Source organism: Rhopilema esculentum, chromosome 9 (assembly GCF_057945365.1).
Source record: "Rhopilema esculentum isolate cy_ngs chromosome 9, ASM5794536v1, whole genome shotgun sequence".
NCBI lineage: Eukaryota > Metazoa > Cnidaria > Scyphozoa > Rhizostomeae > Rhizostomatidae > Rhopilema > Rhopilema esculentum.
The window spans coordinates 4,658,308-4,678,857 of record NC_142823.1 but is presented as its reverse complement, the minus strand read 5'-3'; the positions used below and the strand labels follow the sequence as shown (position 1 = coordinate 4,678,857).

Genomic DNA, 20,550 nt, shown 5'->3' with positions numbered 1-20,550 from the left:
AAAAGGCACAGCCCCGTCCTCTGCCAATTGAAAATTATATTATGCACACATATATAATTAACTATTAAATAAATTACATTAAATAAATGAATAATTAAACAATTAAATCGGGTGCATTTGGTCGTAGTACATAGTAAACTAAAACTAAAGCAAATCTGTTTGCATTAAAAGCTGTCAACACCTAAGTAAAAGAGTGAAATTGTTAGAGTTGTCTTAAGTCATCAGACAGATGTAGGGCTATGACCTATAACCTAAGTTATTTTGGTACCCCTGTGTACTTACGTCAAACTTATTATTAGCTTTTATCGCGTATGTTCAAATGAGTAATGTGAATCCCAGTATTCAAATTATTAGATTATTCTTTTACAACGTTCAAGTCAAAGACATGTAACTTTTAAGTGATATTTATCGTTATATTCCGTTAAGTTTGTCTTGTCGAACCTGCGTTTGTAAATAATATCGATTCATTATGACGAAATAAGAGTTTCACAAACATCTTTTTCTAGAAATAAACTTGACCGGTTTATATCAATTTTATTTTATTTCAAGCATTTACACGCCCAGTTAATCGAAAACACTGCTTAACAGGGGTCGATGTTGAGCTTTCAATAAAATCAAATAAAAAGGAAATTTTTTAAAAGCTAAGATAATATTTACAATATATAATTACCAAATACAGAATTAGATAAAGCTTGACTGAGGAGGGCGCCTTTCAGTTCAAAAGAGGGAGCTTGTTTAAAGGCAATTTATTCTAATTCTTTCAAACCCTGAGACGGTGTAGCTTCATGATCAACACATATGTTCATCTTTGGAACAGGGACATCGACAGTCAATGTGTGCAAGTTCATATTTAAGTCAAGTTCAGGATTGTTCTTATATAGGTTAGGAAAAAACAGGCGTACGACCTGGTAATGTTTTGTACGTAATAGTAGCTGTTTCATTCTTTGGCATATAGAAAATTGTAGGCCAATTAAGACACTTGATCATTTTTATAATAATCACCAATCACAGCTGCTTTGATGACTTTTCTAGCAGCTCTGTCTTACAGCTTTGGTAAAGTTTGCAATCCTGTCTCGCTGCAGCCTCCCCTTAGGAACAGCATTGACGGAAATGAGGCTCTAGAAGGGCATGACACATTTTCTTAGCGTGCCAATTTCAGTGCCATCACTAGCAAATGATGGGGACTCGGCTTTTTTGTCAGAAATCATTCTTTAGTTTTGTTGAGAACCTACAGCGATTGCTTGTGCCTTCATAACATCTTCTCTGGAACTATTCCTTTAACCGATCAAGGTAACTATAGATCACTGATGTCTTTCGCAGAATATGTAATGTAACTCTTGCATCATCAGTTTACATCAAGTTGCATTTCAGGATAGACCCTGGGAGATCGTTTCTATAACTTAGAAAAATAAGTGGACCAAGACATGAGCCTTGTGGCACATCATACTCTAATCTTTGAGAATTAAAGGATACAACGCCTTGGAAGATTGAGGCCTATGTTGCAGATAGGATCGAATAAAGGATGGCCATGCCCGAAAATTTCACATTTCTACAGGTTTTCAAGTAAAATTTGATGATCAATCGTATCAAATGCTTGTGGTAGATCAATAAATTCAAACGCAGTGTATTTCCCGTTATTCATATCAACACACCAATCGTCAGATTTTTTTGGCAAGCAGGTAAATACAGAGTACAAACTCATGAAGTCAGACTCATAAACGGAAAAGTTCCCGGTTGATAAGAATGGCTTCATTCTAAACTTACCTCCAATGCCAACAGAATCCGTAGTCATTTTGTGCGGCAGCAAAATTTATTTATAAGCATGAATAATTGATTATTCTGGTTGTATAAACTGGAAATTTTGCAACGTTATTCTGCTTTAGCAGGTCAGAACTAAATTTCAAATTTCTATAATTGTGTGTGACCTCTCTAGGTAAAACTGGTTTGCCCAGTTCTGCCTGCAATTTTTTATAGCAGTCTCAGCGACTGAGACTGTAATTTCGTACCTCTGCGGAGGATATGCGTAAATTGCATATGTCTGCGCAATCTTCATCGAAGTCTTTTCATTTAAAATTAGAAGCAGTTTTGGAAGTCTGTCCGATTGATAGTTCTTCTCAAGCTTCTTTTGGTGACCTATAACGGCTTCACCATTTCAGCAAGGCCGCAGAAAGTAAGAAGGCGGGTCACAGAAACTGGTCGTGTAAGTAGTAATTGTTTAAAGGACCTGACGACGCTTTTTTCTTCACGTTATTTTTGCTTCCGATAGGGCCTAAAAACACGTGCAAGTTGGCAGGGGTCTGTTTGTTCAATGTCGAAAGCAACGAAGGTCTAAGGCCAAGACATTTGTTAAACCGAATTTAAGAAACTTGTCCAAAGAAATGTTATAAACTCCTATTTTTCTCTTATTTTGTTATCTTTAGTCAATGTGCAAATATTATACTATCATAATAGGGCATCGACATGCGCGGAAGGAGGTCCCTAATTTCAAACAAGGTGCCAAGAGTATCAAAATCTTTTCAGGATCAAGCATTTTTAGTTGTTTATCCAAAATTCCTCTCTGTGCTCTAAACGTAACATGAGCTGTTCCTTTTCACTACCGATTTTACTCAGTTTTTCATTCATGACGAGTCTAGCATCTTCAGTGAAGTTATTGGTGGAGTTATTAAGTGTTGACAGGCTAGAAATAGAATGGTTGAAGTGGATTTAATGGCATCGTTATGTTAGCTATTTATTTGTAGATTTATTTATTTGTGTCTCTGATTTGCCAACATGTTATGGTTTACATTTCATTTCATTGCATAAGGTATATATATGACAAATTTATTTTTGCAATATAGGAAATTTGATAAATTGATTGCCGTAAAGCATTGTAGTTTCTAGGCCATATTTGCAATGATGGTTACCAGTGTTTGTGTTGCTTCGGTCGGTTGGAGCATTTTCCATTCCATTTGTTCTCTTGAAACATTGCCAACCTTTGTAATTTAATGTTGACTAAAAGAGGATTGAGGGAGAAAAAAGGAGAAAAGCTTGGATAAAGCAAACATATTAGCTAAAAGCTTTTTCGTCTGACACTCCTCAGAGCATAAAACGTCAGAATAAAGGCCGGAAAACTTGCGATCTGCTCCTTAGTATAAGATAAAATGACGTCTTCTGGATAGTCGTTGTCCAGAAAGATTGTTTTGAGTTTTTTCAGTTCAGCGTGTAGTTTAGATTTCAAGCAGATAATAAGTGCCCTTTGTACTAAAGTTTTGACAAGGTTGACTTTGCGTTGTTTTGGGCAAAATGAATTCCAGATTATGTACTGACCGGCAAAAGTGGGCTTGCGATATACACTGGTAAGAAATCCAGTGTTAGACTCTCGACCAAAACATCCAAAAATGGCTTCCTTTTCAAACCTTAACTAGAGGGCTGAGTGTAGGCTATTAAGGTGTTTTAGAAAGATATCACACTCAGCCTCTGTTTTGAAAATGGTATATGTGTCATCCACATACCGAAAATAGACACCTGGCTTTTGATCGCAGTCAAACAAACGTTCTTCATGAAAGCCAACAAAGATATTGGCCAAGGCAGGTCCCAGACAGCTACCCATAGCAACACCATCCTTTTATTGGTACATTTCATTGTTAAAACTGAATTCAACTGAACGTGTTGCAGTTTCCATCAGTTCAATGAATACTTCCTCTGGGAATGGTGGGCTATTAAGCTCGCTCTGCTACAAAGCGCCGGCACATATTTTGATGGTTTCACTCAAAGATCATTTGTGAAAAGACTACTAATGTTGAAAGAACACATAAAAGATATTTCGTTTTTTATGTTCAAGTTTTGCATAAACTCAGCAAACGTAGAAGAATCCTTGATGCAATGTTTTAAATATTTTTGAAGAACAGGGTCCAAAACTTCAGAAAGCCACTTAGCCAGTTTGTGTTGTGCTGAGCCAATCATAGACAAGATAGGTCTAAGTGGGACACTCGGCTTGTGTATTTTAGGGAGGCCATACATTTGTGGTCGTTTAGAGCCCGTGGGTCTTACATATTGTAAATTTCTGTAGCCAACACTTTTGAGTTGACCAGTTCCAACAAACATTTTTGGAGTTTAAGCTCTAGTTTGGCCATTTTGTCATGTGTTTGGACATCACCCAATTTAGCAAATTTTTCTTTGTCATGGAGAATTAGCTCCATTTTTCTGATGTAGTCCTTTTTGTTCAAAATCACCACTCCAGACTCTTTATCAGGTTTTGTAATAAAGATGTCATTGTTAGCACGTAGAGATTTTAGTGCTTGGAAATGTTCTCTATGCAGAAGAAAATCAGAGTGGTCAATGGGAGAGCCGCTATACGCATATGCCAAATCGCTTAGTCGGATCGTAATTTGTTGAATTCCAAAGGGTTAAAAATCTCATGTTTAGCAAGTTGAGCGTGTAAAATTTCGAATTCAGCAAAGAGTTCCTCTCTGTTGATTGTTTGGGGTGGGATAAAAAATTCAAGTCCATTACCTAAAACAAATGTTTCAGTATCAGAAAGAGAATAATCCGATAAATTGAAAATATGTTTTTTGGTATCGCTCAACATGCCACCGAAACGTTGCCTCACTTGCATACCAATATTCCTATTGTGTTTTTCTGTAGTATGTTTTAGTGTCCGCTGGTCAATTTCAGAAATGTAGCGGCAAAGTCGAAAATTGTCAAGGAATGTAAGAAATGGAGGTGTTTTAGACCATTGGCGTGTATACAGGTGTTTTTAGTTCAGAACATTGGTTTTTGCTTTCTGAATCTCATCTTGGAGAAAAGCGTGCTCAATGGTTGGGCTTTGTCTTACACCAGACTTGGAAATACGAGCGGTGATAAACTTTGGCACAACGCGGTTAAAGATAAAGATAAAGAGAACCTGGCCGTCCTCAGCTTACCTCTTAACTTCACCAGTTGGTTGAGATCCTCAATCTCCTGTTGTCGGTCTAGACCTGTAGGTCTAGAAACATTGTTGAAACAAGTGATTTTGCCACTGGTCAACATCTTTTAGACAACCCAGATTGTGCAAAACTCTATAATGATGACATGTTTCGGATAATTGGCAGAGCTCGGTCGTCCTTTCATCTAGCAGTTTTGGAATCGATCTACATACAAATGACAAAGCCGCCATTGTGTAGACAGAAGGAGTTCGTTTTCTCTCTTGGACTCCAGTGGTAATTTTTCTTTAGGCATGTGGCACTGATTGGTCAACTATACCGGTCTTGTGCTTGCCTTTTATTGATTGGCCTATTTGGATCCACAACTGGGTATATTTCTTTCATCGTGTTCTTTCGGAACTTTATTCTGACATTTTATGCTCTGAGGAGTGTCAGACGAAAAAGCTTTTAGTTAATATGTTGTGAAATGTTTGCTTTTTTCAAAGCCATTTTCAAGTTATGTACCACCAAAAAAGGAGAAAAGCTTGGATAAAGCACTCCAAACTGACACAATTAGCCCTACCCAAAGCCATTTGATGCACACAACTGAGTCAAAGAACAAACAAGTTTGTTTTTATGGGCATAGAAGGTAAAAACTAAGAAACCAATGTGTGAATGAAATTGTGAAATCCAAAGTGGAAAAATGAGAAAAAAGGAGATAAGGAGTAGTCATTATCACCTGGTTACAGCCTCAAAACGAGATGGGGGGGGGGGGGGTGGGGGTGGTTGTGTGTGCCCCTTGTATGTTTTGAGCAATTAGCTTGAAAATGGGTAGAAGATGATAAAAAAGCAACTCATTAGCCAGAAACCCAATAGAGACATTTCAGGGCTTTAACTCGGTTGACCTTTGAGGTTAGGCATTCTAGTAAGAGCTATAACCAGTCTGGTGTTATATCAAGGAAATTGATTTTTTCTCTAGATTGTTGAGCTCCAAATTTGATTGTTTTGTGCACGTTATTGGTATAAGTAAGGAATTTAGTGAGGGAAACTTCATCTTATTGCCATATCATGAAAATATCATCGATAAATTGTTTCCAGAGTAGAGGTTTCTCCCCTTTTGGGGCTGTAGAAAGGATATTTTGTTCATTAACGGACATAAAGATGTTTTCAAAGTTTGGGGCAAAAGGGGTACCCATGACAGTGCCATGTGACTGTAAATATGGCTTTACATTGAAGGAGAAATAATTTCCTTTTAATACAAATTCAAACATTTTTTATAGGTGTGTGGTTGGTAGGGGTAGTTCAGTGGCATAAAAATCAGTTAACACCATTATGTAGAGTAGAATGCCCTCATCCTGTGGTTTATTGGTATAAAGGGATTTAACATCCAGGGTATACAGAATGACACCAGGTGGAAAATTCTGTCTCTCTCTGAATATAATTTGGAGAAAATGATTGGTATCTTTGACATATGAGGGTATAGGTTAAACAATTTGTTTTAAGAGATGGTCCAGAAATTGGGGAGTCTCTCAGTGGGCAAACCGCACCCTGAGATTATTGGTCTGCCCGGTGTGAGGTTTGTGTATTTTAGGTAAAAGGTAGAATTCTGGGGTGCAGGGATGGTGGCTTGGTTCAAGGAAATCATAGAATTGCTGTGTGAAGATTTCTACTTAGGAGGTGTGTTAAGAACATTGTAATCATCAGGGTAGATAGCAGCTGTGTTCCATCACGGTCTAGTTTATGGTAGTGGAGAGGGTTGGACAGCTGATTGTTAGCTTCCTCAAGGTAAGTCTCCAGACCATAAAACAATGGCTCCCCCCTTTTTCAGCGGGTTTGATGATTAGGTCTTTGTGGGTGCGTAAGGTTTTTATGCTATCAGTTTCTATTCGGGTGAGGTTATTGGGTGTGTGGTTAGCAGCTGATCTTTTGATATTGTTGATATGAACAGAGATTTGATCAAAATATTGTTGTAATTGGGGGGAAACATCATCAGGGGGAGACATCATCAGGGGGGACCCAAAATGATTTCTTTCTAAAGGGTTGGATGGGCTGGGGGCTGGGGGGGGGGGGGCTGAGTCCCCAATTATTATCAAACTGCAGTATATTTCCTTTATAACAGTGTACTACTAATAATGATAATAATGATAATAGTGATACCAATTCTCCATTTCGGAGCAATTACTACTTACCACAATTGCAGTGAGGGTAGTAATACGGGTTGGTTATTGTTGTTTTTTTTCCCGAAATTGCAAAATTGTTCCACACATTTGTTTATGTTAATAACTAACTTTCGATTATTTTCCTGTAAGCTACCTATTTTTGGCAGATCGTTTTTGCAAATAGCGGCATTCCCACTTGTGCTCCACATGTTCTCCACACCTTCTGCATAAAGCATTTTCATGCTTTCCCTTGTAATTTGTCTTCCATTCGGTCATTTTTAATTTTAGTTTTAGTAGTTTTGCACCTTCATTCATCATTGTGTACTGAATGGGAAGCAGTACAACTCTTAGCCAACCACCCCCCACCCCCAATCCCCCCAATATTGTGAGAGGTTTCCCTCGAAGAATCAAGATGCATAAAAAGACGCTCTTGTTACGCTTTTGCCATCTCGGCAACAACTCCTTTTTCATGTAAAATAACTCACTTAAATGATAATATACAAACAAAAGATGATCAAGGGCTAAGAAAATGTGATAGGTTCATTCATTTAATTAAACACGAAAACAAGACAATGGATGCTAAATTGTCCAATCATATTAAAGGAGGCTATTCCTGTTACAATATGAATTTTTTTCCTGATGGCACTGATTGTAACAGCATTTGTGCTACATGGCAACATCATTGCTATGTTTAAACAATTAATAAGACAGAAATGGAAAACATTTTGAAATTGCATGAGTAAGAACAGAAGTAAGAAGACACTCTTTACGCTACAATGCCTGCCAAATGTCTTGGAACACTGACATCAATTTCCAAGGTCAAAATCAATCATCCCACTCTCCCCTACAGAACAATGTTGGTTTACTATCAAACGGGTTAAGATTTTAGGAAGTAATTTCTTTTGCGCTTCTTTTATGATATTTCTCTAAATCATCAACATTGTTTTAGGGGGAAGGGGGCGGAAGTAGCAATTTTTTTCATGAAAGGAATCAAAGATATCAAATGCAGCGTAAATTGCTGGGTGCTCCAATTACCTTTGGCAGGCATTGTACAGAGGATATTCATCAAAAACTGCTCTTCCAACTGATATTACAATTTGAAAACAAGTTTTTGGTGGTACAAAATTTAAAATGTCCTTGATAAAAAGCAATCATCAAACTGTGTAATTTTAAATGTGAGCTGTAACACATATATTTTAAATTGTCTGGTATTTCCTTTGCTAGAGCTAAAGAAGATGCAAAAGCTGGAAAACCGAATTAATTCAATCTTGTTTTCAAAACAATCAGGCCAAGCTGCAAAATTCTTTATTGGTGGCCACTTTTTTGCCACTGGAATTCCAGAAGAGTATTCTTATGTTAGAACCTCTGACCTCACTAAGGAATTTTCTGAATAATGTATGTATTATCCACCAAAGTGCTGTCAAATTGTTAATATTTCAATTTTTCCTCTGAACAGGGCCTGGCCGCGGCAGGCCTCATCATTCTTTCATTTGACGTTCCCTGGAGTGGTGCAGACGAAGTTAGCTGACACTAGCTTTCCCTCAGAAACAGGTATGGAAGTAGAAATTTTGTGTATAGAATAAATTGTTTCTATATTTTGTTGCAGGTAAACATATCATGCAACACTTTAATCTTGATTTGCCTACCCACCCCCGCCTTGGCACACAACTAGGCAAGACAAAGTGCAAATTTTGTCATATAGGCACAAGAAGGATCATTGCAACCCAAGTAGGGACTTTACCAGACCAACTTTTTCTAGACCAGTTTTTGGTGTAGAATTCGAATTTGGATGTTGATTGGGCTGGAGAAGACACTTTTCCGAGATACAGGGGGTTTTGTCCAAAAACTGGGATGCAGCCTGTGAACGAGCTAGCAATGGACACCCGAGCAACTTTTTCGAGACTAGCAGTGAGTGCAGAATTAAAAGCTAATGTTGATCGGGTGGGAGATGATGCTTTGTCCAAAAACTGGGATAAAGCCTCCTGAATATAATATGAATAGATCAAGTTGTATTTCTTATCCATGTTTAGCAAAAATATCATCTACAGTGGACCTAGAGTAGCACTGCTATCAGCACTTGGGCAATTGGCTTAGGGAGAGGGATGAAATTAGTTAATCAGTTTGACCTGTGATTTGTCTCACAACGTTCTAAACTGAAGCCATAACAGACTTATATAAATTTGCTTATTTTGTACATATTATAAATTTAAGATGATAAGCTGCCATGTCTGCCATGTCTTTATCATCTTCATCATAATCTGACTATAGTTCTTAATCATAGGATATAGGATCTTAATCAATAGTTCTTCTTTTATTTCTGGATGTGGCTATTCTATCTGGTCTCTAAAAGCTCCCAACATAGTTGGAGCATTGGATGTGCTTCCTTATGTTGAAACTGTGTGGAGGCATAAAGATGGAACTGCAGATTTTTGTCCGTTGCCAATGTTCTTTGAAAAGGCTTTCCTCTTGCATCATTCACAGTATCAAGTCATTTACCCTACACATCCATCAAATGTACTTCTCAAAATCTTTGAAAACATTGGCACTTGGCTCAAGACTGTAAAAACTAATCAGCAAAAACTTTTTTTTAAGGATATCAAGGGCCAATTAAAATAATCAATCATGAAGTTTATAGTCGGAAAAGATACAGTTGTTGAAACCATCGCAGATGACATGAAACCAATAGATATTATCAACGCAAAGGTCAATTCGATTGGCAGAGAGGTTGGTAGAAGTGGTATTATATTAATTTAATTGATGAAGAATGGTATCACAAGTTGTTTTAGTCTAATATCTTTATATATTTACAGGATAATTCCAACTCAGGCTTTCATTGTGACTTATGAATTATAGATATAAAAAAAATCCTTAGAGATGAAAGTAAGTTGTGTCCTATAGACATATCCCTGCAGTATTATTCTACTTTCTGAATAACAATAATATCTCCTAGGACAAAGATGATGCTTTCTTCATCGGTGACCTCGGTGATATCATCAATAAGATCAAGAAATTCAAGCAACACCTACCCAATGTTGAGCCATTCTATGGTAAGACACCTTTTAGGAAACTTCATGTCAACTTTTCATCTTTGTTTTTTCAAAGTATATGAAATTGCACCTTTTATGAAATTGCATGTGTAAAGGCAACAGGATTTTCAAAGACAATTAATAGAGAGTGCGGGAAAATGACCGCACTCTCTATTAATATTAATTGCATGTCGACTTTTCATCTTTTTTGCCAAAGTGTATGTTACTCAGGTCCTATCCAGTATTGAGGGACCAAAGTATTGGATAAAACTGCAATCAATATATAAATGTTTGAGTAGATATGCTCACCAACCTGATTTTTGTTATGAAAAGTAACTTCAAGTCTCGATTTAAGTAATATGAAATATTTGTTACAGACCTGTCAACTTAAAATTTTCCAAACATGGATATTTTCTATCACCAGAACTGATTGATTTGTAGAAAAAACATACCTATAAAACTTTGCACTAGGCAAAAATTTGTTATTTGTTATTTCCTAAACACTAACAAAATGTTTGTCAGAAAAAAATCATTGTATAATCATTTTTATAGTAAAAATACCACTGCTTAAGGAAAAGGGAGAAACAGGGAGAGGTTTTACAAAACCTGGAGACTGAGAGGTAGCAAGAAAAACCTGGAGTATACCCGCAAAACTTGGAGAGTTGACATGGCTGTTGTTATGAAAATGTTTGTTTAAATGATTTTTCATATGATGCTTGATGCTGTATAGGCCTAGCTGTGCATGTTGATGTATAGAACTTGACAGTCACATGACAGTGACAGTCAAGTGTGATGTTTAATCAAGTATCAGGGTTGTTAATATGCTAATAGTACATGCTTTCTTGTTTGCAGCTGTGAAATGCAACAATGAGCCTGCTGTGCTAAACCTTCTTAGTAACAATGGGCTTGGATTTGACTGTGCAAGTAAAGTTGAGATCCAGACAATGTTGAACCTTGGCGTATCACCAGATCGCATCATTTTTGCCAACCCCTGTAAGCAGACATCACACATCAAGTATGCAGCATCAAACAATGTCAGCATGATGACTTTTGATAATGAGCAAGAACTACATAAGATCAAAGCAAACTACCCGCATGCTCAGCTTGTTATACGGATTCAAGTAGATGATTCAAAATCTCTTTGCCAAGTAAGTAATGAAGTCACTACCTAAAAGTCAAAATCACTGGGTCAAAGTCAAAATCATTTTGCTAAGATAAAAGTCACTTTGGCAAAATCAAAATCACTTTGCCAAGGTCAAAATCAATTTTGCCAAGGTCAAAATCAATTCGCAAAGGTCAAAATAACTTTGCCAAAGACAAAATCAATTTTGCCTAGGTCAAAATCAATTCGCAAAGGTCAAAATAACTTTGCCAAAGTCAAAATCAATTTTGCCAAGGTCAAATCACTTTGCCTAGGTCAAAATCAATTCGCAAAGGTCAAAATAACTTTGCCAAGTTCAAGATCTCTTTGCAATCACCAAAATCACTTTGTGAAAGACAAAATCACTTTGCAAAAGATACATTCACTCTGCAAAGGTCAAGATCTTTTTGCAATCACCAAAATCACTTTACAAAAGTCAGAATCACTTTGCAAAAGAGAAAATCACTCTGCAAAGGTCAAGATCTTTTTGCAATCACCAAAATCACTTTACAAAGGTCAGAATCACTTTGCCAAGGTCAAGATTTCTTTACAAAGTCAAAATCACTTTTCAAAAGTCAAAATCACTTTGCAAAAGTCAAAATAACTTTGCCAAGCTCAAGATCTCTTTGCAATCACCAAAATCACTTTGTATAAGTCAGAATCACTTTGCAAAAGACCAAATCACTCTGCAAAGGTCAAGATCTCTTTTCAATCACCAAAATCACTTTGCAAAAATCAAAATCACTTTGCAATGCATATTTATTGTTTTGGTAGGCATATGCATCAAATGTCTGGCAACTGAAACTTTCAAGTTGAAACACGTTGCTAGTTTTTTGTTTGGGTATTCAAAAATCTGGTTTGGAACCCACCTGGACCAAAGTTACTATTGGTTCTGGTATCTGGCTTTGATTTTTTAATGATGCTCTCTGTAATTCTCTAATGCTAAAAATTTCTTCTCATCGCATAGATGTTGCACAATTACTGATCACTGTAAACATTTCTGGAATAAAAGTCTACAAAAATCCCCCAAATTTTTATCTTATAGCTTAGTGCCTGGAAAATGACTTATTGATGTAGATAGAATGAGCAAAGAGCTTCTTATTTTGTAAACTACTTACACAACAATGGGGAAACAGGTTTTGCCTGCAAACTGACACTCAGTTGCCTTGATGAGGGTGTTTTGCCAAGATTTATCAAAAGGCTCATTAATATGATACATGGGGCGGCTAGGCGTTCAGTTATAGAGCGAACAGACGGCATCAGAAAAAAATTATCAAGCCAGTGTACTTAGAGCAGTGAAGATTCTCTATTTGTTTTTATCCAACAAAAGCATGTCACACAGGAAGACCCCAAGTTATCTGAAATTAAGAATTTATCTTGTGTTTAGATATTTGGGTTTTTGTGTTAAATGATATGAGCCGAGTATCAATCATTACAACCTGCACATATACAGCCTATACCTTGATATTTTTAGTTGGGTGTCAAGTTTGGTGTTCCACAAGGGAAGACAAGACCTCTCTTGGAGGCTGCTAAAAGACTCCAGCTGAATGTTATTGGTGTCAGGTAAGCGTCAGGTTGCCGTCAGCAACACTTTGGACTGGTTGGAACATTTTAATGAGGCACCAACGCAAAATTTCGACCCCTGAAAATTGCAAAAAGATTTTGTTTAAATTAAATGGGGACAAAGGTTCTACCGAAAAATGGTTTTACATGCTTTATATCCCATACATGTTGTGTGAAATTAGCAACAGAAACTAGTACGATTGATATCCGACAATAATCGTGGAAGCTCTTGGGCGATGGGCTGCTCACGTCGATGAAATTGAAAAAGGTTTATATAAACAAGAAATAATTGAATCAGTCAAAAATAAAGTTTCGAACTGCTCCCAACTGGCCACTTCTAGGCCTACTAGGCATTAGATGCTATACTTTCCTGTTACAATGGTATTCAAACCTATGTTTAATAGAATTATATTACTCGCTAACCTGAACTGGTAAGAGCTTGTCAAGAATAGAAAATGTTTTTCCACATTCCTTATTTCTGCGACATGTTCGTTCAATATTGATTTGCTTTCAATTTTCAGCGAGCGCTCAAATCTTCTGGTATCAGCCTCTAGACAACCCGCACTCGCAGGCACTCGTACCCTTGCTTTGCTTCAACTTTCTTCCCCTAAATTGATCCTCTTTTCGGTATTTCAGACATCATTGAGCCTTTTTGTGATAGTGTTTGTTTTTCACATAACAAACTAGAACGACAAAACTTTTTTTTGGCGATGCCAATGTTTTTTGCGTTAATGCCTCTTTAAAATACGGTAAGTGGGGAAGAACGATATAGGCAGCCATCTTTAGGATTTATTGTCATGTTTAAAGCGGTTCCTCTTTTATATCTTTTTAGTTTTATTAAAATAATTATAATAATAATAGGTATAGGCCTGGCCATGATTTCACGTTGTTTGAAATTAGCAACAGAAAATAGTACAATTGTTGCTTTGCCAACTTGCCAACTTGTTGCTACCATTTTGGTTCCCCATAGTTCGCACACGTCACGTGATAGACCACGCATTCTAGCGCTACTATTTCTATGGGTATAGGCCTGGCCATAAGTCTTCTAACAGGAAGCAGTAAACAGCTCTCCTTGCAATATCCAGGTGGGCTTTTTGAAGGTTGATAAGAATAGAAGCAAAGGAAAATTGATTTCGAGAAGAGCAATTTTCTTTTCAAAGCAATTTAGAAGAGCAATCTGTAGCCCCTTCAGCATTTGAGGAGAGCTTGGAGGGGAGCAAGAGCTTTGGCTCTCTTCAAATGGCCAAGCCTGATTAGGTATAAAATGGCTAATGCTCTGTGTGAACAATCATCTTCACCGTGGAACTTAAGAAGTATAGTGCCACTATGATAGTGGCCAACATGTTATTCCTGCAGATTTTACTTTTTAAGGCATCTGCTTCTTGCTTCTGAACTGAATTTCTGCTAATCATGCTCACATTTGACTGACTGACCATTCTCTCATAGTTTTCACGTTGGTAGTGGCTGTTATGACTCAGAAGCTTTTTACTATGCTGTTAAGGCTGCAAGAAATGTGTTCAATGAGGGGGTGAGTGTTTTATGCTCAATAGCAAGCATTCCAGCCACGATTATATTTTGAGTAGCCTAAATTGGAAGTGTCACAATGTACTGGAAATATCCTTTCCGCTACAATATTTTATATGATTGTTTATTTAGCGAACACTTTTTACAACCGAAGAGAACGCCAGCGGTGTATTTACTTTCTGGTTTCTGGGATCCTTTCGAATTAGTTCATGCCCCCTCGGTAGCAGATTTGCTTCGAAGCTATAGTAAGCTCCCCCCTCCTAATTGTTTCCTGTTTAAGATAACTATAATATATTCGTCTTCAAAGATTTTTAGTAGCTTCTCAAATAAATCGTTTAGGAATCACTTGGTTTCAATTTCACATTGTTGGATATTGGAGGTGGCTTCCCTGGTGACAATGCTGCTGCGATTTCATTCGAAGAGGTAAAACATTTCTTATATTTTTAATTTGGTGAAACAGAAAAGATTTGAGCATAAGCATAGATTTAATCAAAATTATTTCTTCAAAAGCGAAATTTTCTCATATGAGAGTAGCAGCTTGATGATTAGCTGTCTATTGAACTAACATTGTTGAACTAATACTGTTTGTATCAAGATTGTTGCCTACCAGTCTGTTATTTCATATTATACAGTCCTCGGTGCTCCTTTAGGCATACCTGTATACACTTTAGCTTGAAAAACAGGACGATTCCAGATTGCAACTCCGAGTTTTACTCCTAATGCGATCAAACAAGAGCGTGTACTGTTCATGTCTACAGTAGGAAAATTAGCTGCTATAATTTTGTTTAAAAATTTATAAGTAAACTGATATTGGATCTCCCCTCTGTTACTCCACCTGTATCTTTATGTGTTTGCAATTACGAATGTGTATCTCCCACCCCCTATGTTATGGCCCCAGGTTAGTCATAGTTGATGCTCTCCGGGGTTTGGTTAATGTAAAGTGGCGTGTAGTTAATGGTATTTTAGTAACTTGCCATTTAACATTTAGAAATGTATAAAAACTCCCTCTATGCCTGAGTGACGTAATGCTTGATTCTGTTATTGCTTCAACAGTCTGCTGACCAGCTGAACCGTGCTTTTGCCAAATATTTCCCAGCCAACTGCGGAGTGAGAATCATTGCTGAGCCAGGAAGGTTTTATGTCTCCTCTGCCTACACCATTGTCTGCAATATAACATCGGTTAGGTCCATCACTGGTGAAAATTCATCCGAAAAGAGTAACCAGAAGGAGGTGGGCTCTTATTTAAGTTCTTATCTTTTCTCAAAAGGTTTATTGGTTCTGGATCCGGATATCCGGATAATCCGGATAGGTTCTGGATGTCATATACTTAGAAGAGCGCTCCCTAACCCTAGGCGACCTGTAATTCGTTAATGCAAGCAAAATAACTCCTCGAGGTGTATGACACAAGGTTAATCAGATTATCCTGACCCGATTCTTCAGTTTTGTCAGGTGTATTATTTGAACTTTAAGCTCTCGTCTTAGCATCACTGGTATGCAAATTAACTGATTTTCTGTCTTAATCTTTATGCGGGGATGTTTGCGGAAAATGTTAGGAAACGAAGTTTTAACATTTAGACTTCCTCTCGTATTTAATGAAGTGCTTCAACTTTCCATATAAACGAGATTTCCTTATATTTTCCCTTCCTGAAATTCGAAACTTCCTTTCACGCATATTTGGGGGAAAGCGTTGGAAACAACGTAAAATTTTTGTGAAATGCTTGTCCAACTCAGCTACAGAATGCTATAGCATTTAGCATGACCTAACCTTTACAATAAAATGCCCCCCCCCCCCGTAGACCTTTTGCAAAGCAGCACAATTTTTGTGTTGAACAATTAGATTATGCGATTCGAAAAAACACCAATTATGACAGAACACAGAATATATTTGACAAAACTTTCATAACATCATAAGTACTATTTGTTATCACTGGCAAACAGTGAGCCCACTACACCGCCCTCCGCAAAACCCCAGTGCAAATTAGCTTTGGAAAGACAAGAACGATGCTAACCTCAATGACGGAATGACGGAATGTATCAACGCGCCTACGCAGAGGTCACATGATTTGAATGTTACTAAGGTTCCTACGAAATGAAGTACCAAAATCAGTCGCACTCCTACGCGAGATAAACTGGCAATCCTGTGACAATCGCTGAATAGGGGGAGCCTGAAGGTCAAGAGGATCGAGACCCCCCTTTTGAAACAATATATCATCATTTGTCGATTGGAGCGTAGCGATGCCGTGTAAACAGAAGTAAATCCATTTCTGAATGAACGAGTATTTAAACTGGATAAAAACACTTCAAGTTACAAAATTTGTTTATAAATGTGTGTCCAGTGATACAAGATGATTCTGTTATCACGTAATTCTGTAATTTTCGTATCAGTTTTGGTCAGTGAATCAGAAACCAAATGAATCCGGTGTGAAGTGAACAGCTTTCTATGTTTAATGTTTTTTATGTTTGTTTTCCTTGCAGGGTTTCATGTACTATGTTAATGACGGTGTCTACGGGTCTTTCAACTGTATTCTTTTTGACCACAATTCTCCTGTTCCAGAGCCTCTTGAAGTGAGTCTCCATTCAATTTTTTTTTCTCTTTGGTTTTTTCAATAAGCAACTGTAGATGTTTTTGATGCCACCATTGTATGTAGTTGTCGTGACTTTTTGATAATTTCTTTTAGATTTCCCTTGCGTTGAGTGGATTATTAACGATACTAAAGTAATTTATCAAGTGGCCATATCTTGTTGGAATGCACTGCAGTTTTTGAAAGGTTAATTTACTTACTCGGGAATGAAATACCAATGCAATATAAAGGGCATAAAGCTCCCCCAAAAAAACTGCCATACACATCAGAAGGTCAGTCATGAGGCTACGTTCCCACATCACCGAGAGCGAGTTGGGCCGTTGGTGCATCGGCGCAATTCGCTCAACCTACCATAAAGAGGTTACTAAGGGAAGTTACACAATAACCCTCAAATATGATTGATAATTGGGAGGGAATGGACAGGAAACGCCTCTTTTTTCCACTAATAGCCGATGCACCAGTACTACCTAATAGCATCAACAAACGCTAAACGGCATAAAAGATGCCTAAAGGTATGAAAAGTTGTAACGATGCCGTAGAAGAAACTCAACACGCAAAGTTATACTGAAAAGGCATTTCATATAAAGAAACAAAATAGGGGAGGGAAGGCTGGGAAAATAAACAGCCTATTTGTATTGAGGCATCACCAAGCAAGGTGGGACCCACGCTTTGCCAAAACCTTAAATACCCCTAGATTAACCAAGGGATGAAAACGCCACGAAACACACATCTTACCCTAGTTATACAAATCAAGTTCTCAGGAGGCCGAAAGACTCCCCGCATTGCCAATAGACTAGTAGAGTAGATACAAGAAAAACGCGAGGAAGCGCGGCACAAGAAAACATAACGAATAAGTAATAACAAAAATAACTTCATTTAATCATCATTTAAATGAAAACAAGTGTAAAATCGTGGGCAAAAATGAGCGCCAGTATGCTTTGCATTTCTGCACGGGTTTGTGTTTCTACAAAAGAGTTCTCAAATGATTACGTCATACAAATCTACTTTTAGATTTATTTAAAATCAGATCCCATAACCTGAAAGAGTATTATAAAATACCGCTAAAATGTGCAATATCAGTTAAATGTGTTACGAATTGATTGAAATATGGCCTTCCCTAAAACGAGTTTAGCAAAACGACCAATGTTATCCTCGCGATCAAAGGACAACGAATGAAAAGGGAAGAGTTCCGAGTCTCCTTCTGCCTTTAAAAAGGAAGAATTAGCTTCTATATATTCTACATAATGGTGGCATGTATAACAAGGTTAGGATTGACTACACATGTATAACAAGGTTAGGATTGACTACACGGATTTGGCATGCCACAACAACTGCAGCTAAAATGGGTCGGGAAAAATTTTTATTGGTATGCCATCAAGTGGAATTTTTTCTATACGGATAACACCCACAATGTCTGCGAAATAACAATTTCGGTCCAACATCAATCTGCTTAGGAAATATCCTCTTTTGTGTTACTCTTTCAAAAATAAGTGAATGAATATATAATGCAACGCAAAATGCTGTAAGGTAAAGTATTTGTGGCAGGCATATATCTGTATTGTTCTACGTTTTAAAATTCTGATTGACTTCTACCATAAAGAAATGTGGTTTTAGAAGTAAATATCAAAACCAAATCGAATAAATGTTCACTAAGTATGTATTAAGCAAATGAACATTTATTAAAAAAGCAAGAGCTTATAGGTTGTTTACGTCAATTCTATATAATCAATGGGTTTCTTAGAGTTTCCTGTAAAATTGCAATAAACTTGCCATGAAATGTTGCTATGACCCTGTGTGCATATCAATGTTGACCAATTTGTTAACATTCATGAGCAATGTACCTTATTTGATTTTAATATACCTTATTTTAAACGTAAGCCCGTTTAAATTCGATGTTTTTGCATCTAGCCTTCTGAGGGAAGAAAACTGTTCCCATCAAGTATATGGGGACCAACCTGCGATTCAATGGATTGTATTAACAAGCGCACAATGCTTCCAGAAGTGAGTAGCCTTGCCTTTCTTTAGGAGCATGTTCACTCGCAAACATGTGCTTGTCTCCAACTTTAACCGCCAAGCATTTTCCATGGGCCTTTTCTCCATCATTTTGCTATTAGAAAGTAGACATTTGCAGTCTGTGTAATTTAATGTCGATTTGAGAAATAAATATAAGGTTTTTTTGTACCCCCAACTGTTATTTTCTTCAAAGAATCAAACATTAATTTCTACAAAGATAATTTTGCAAATATAATAAAGAGCTTCCATTGTGATGCTACGAAATTTAAAGTGTGCCTCCGTCCAGCGGTCTCGTGGTCACGCACTTATTCCAGCCCTGGAAAGAAGTCGTTGCATATTGTCGATGTTGAGGTTTCAGTGGCACAGCTTGTAACAATTGAGACATCCAGTTGGAGTGCAATGAAGAATGCATTTGAGAAGAAAACATGCCTGGAGCATTTTTAAAGCATTTTCTCTCCTTATACTCTAAGAGCTATTTTCAGAGTTTTAGAGTTCCTACTATAACCTTGATATACAACAGATTCAACTGATTTTGAAAATTTAGGAATATTTTGTGGTGTTTTCATGTTATGTTGTAAGAATTCTATTATTCTGAAAACCGATTTTTTGATGACATAACTTAACAATTCTTTGTCAATCGGGATAGATTTTTATCTTGAAAAGGTCACCAGAATATCATTATATTAATTCATTGTTTGCCATAGATGGAAGTCGGTGACTGGATATACTTTGTCAACATGGGTGCTTACACCTTATCTGCTGCTTCCACCTTTAATGGATTCATGAAGCCTCGTGTTCATTACGTAGTTGGTGAAATGCATAGCCCAGTACTTCGTCAGTACTATCGGCCGTTGAAAGAAAACCGAGGGCACGAATGCTTCATTTTGGAGGATAAACACAAGCTTGATCACGTAATTAAGTCAACAGAAAACATTTTTCTCATTTAAACAAACTGAACTGTGAGTGCGTGCCTAAATTTTCTCTATTTATGATAATCTTTTAAAATCCCTTGTGGTTTGGGTTAATTGAGATGGCGATTGCTCAAGAGAAAAAAACGGATGCTATCAAAATGACATTGACGATAAAAACAACCTCAAGATAGATAATAAAGGCCCAAATAGGCAAACGATATTTTTCGCTGAACGATCCTATTTGCCTTCTCTTGTACTGCAAAACGAATCACTGTTTCAATAATACCTTCTCTCGACATAGGGATTTCATTGTCTTTTCTTCACATAGATTGTTATCTGATAACTGAGCAAGTGCTATCGCTACTCAATCAGCCAAGCTTTGGAATGCTCCTATTCTTGTCCTTCAATTTTAAAGCCATCCTAAGTTTCAACATCCAGTAAGACTTTCATTTCGCAAGGTTTGGCAGTTAGCTTATGATTCTTGGTGATGATACTTTGCTAACTGGTAACCGTGTAATTGTTGTGCTTGTATTTGCATATCCTATATTTTGGATCAATAGTGTCGTTATAAAATGTGCCTGAAGATTCAGCACGATTGAAACTGTTGTCTCTTGAGTTTTTTCTTCTGAATTTTACGTGGATGAATGCGATGATGCTTTCTCGATTTTCCCCGTTTCTCTCCATCGTCAATTACAACTAGTCTTTTGATACGGAAAAATTTCAACAAGCAAAAGGCTATGCCTTTTCGTGG

At 37.2% G+C, this 20,550-nt stretch overlaps 1 protein-coding gene across 1 annotated transcript; it reads left to right on the top strand.

Moving 5' to 3' along the window:
• Positions 1–2,040: 2,040 nt before the first annotated feature.
• On the top strand, positions 2,041–20,400 carry LOC135688714 (ornithine decarboxylase). Its single transcript, XM_065205672.2, has 12 exons — positions 2,041–2,200; positions 8,496–8,590; positions 9,632–9,763; positions 9,990–10,086; positions 10,918–11,213; positions 12,681–12,769; positions 14,216–14,297; positions 14,633–14,716; positions 15,347–15,523; positions 16,769–16,858; positions 18,784–18,876; positions 19,593–20,400. Exons 3-12 carry the CDS (start codon positions 9,662–9,664, stop codon positions 19,833–19,835), a joined length of 1,353 nt encoding a protein of 450 aa, XP_065061744.2. The 5' UTR covers positions 2,041–2,200; positions 8,496–8,590; positions 9,632–9,661; the 3' UTR covers positions 19,836–20,400.
• The last annotated feature ends 150 nt before the right edge of the window (positions 20,401–20,550 follow it).

Excerpts from the sequence above, each read along its gene's own strand:
- LOC135688714 (XM_065205672.2), top strand. The coding sequence starts at position 9,662 with ATGAAGTTTATAGTCGGAAAAGATACAGTTGTTGAAACCATCGCAGAT. Across the intron at positions 16,859-18,783 it reads CTGTTCCAGAGCCTCTTGAA|CCTTCTGAGGGAAGAAAACT; the intron begins GTGAGTCTCCAT and ends TTTTGCATCTAG. Across the intron at positions 18,877-19,592 it reads AGCGCACAATGCTTCCAGAA|ATGGAAGTCGGTGACTGGAT; the intron begins GTGAGTAGCCTT and ends TGTTTGCCATAG.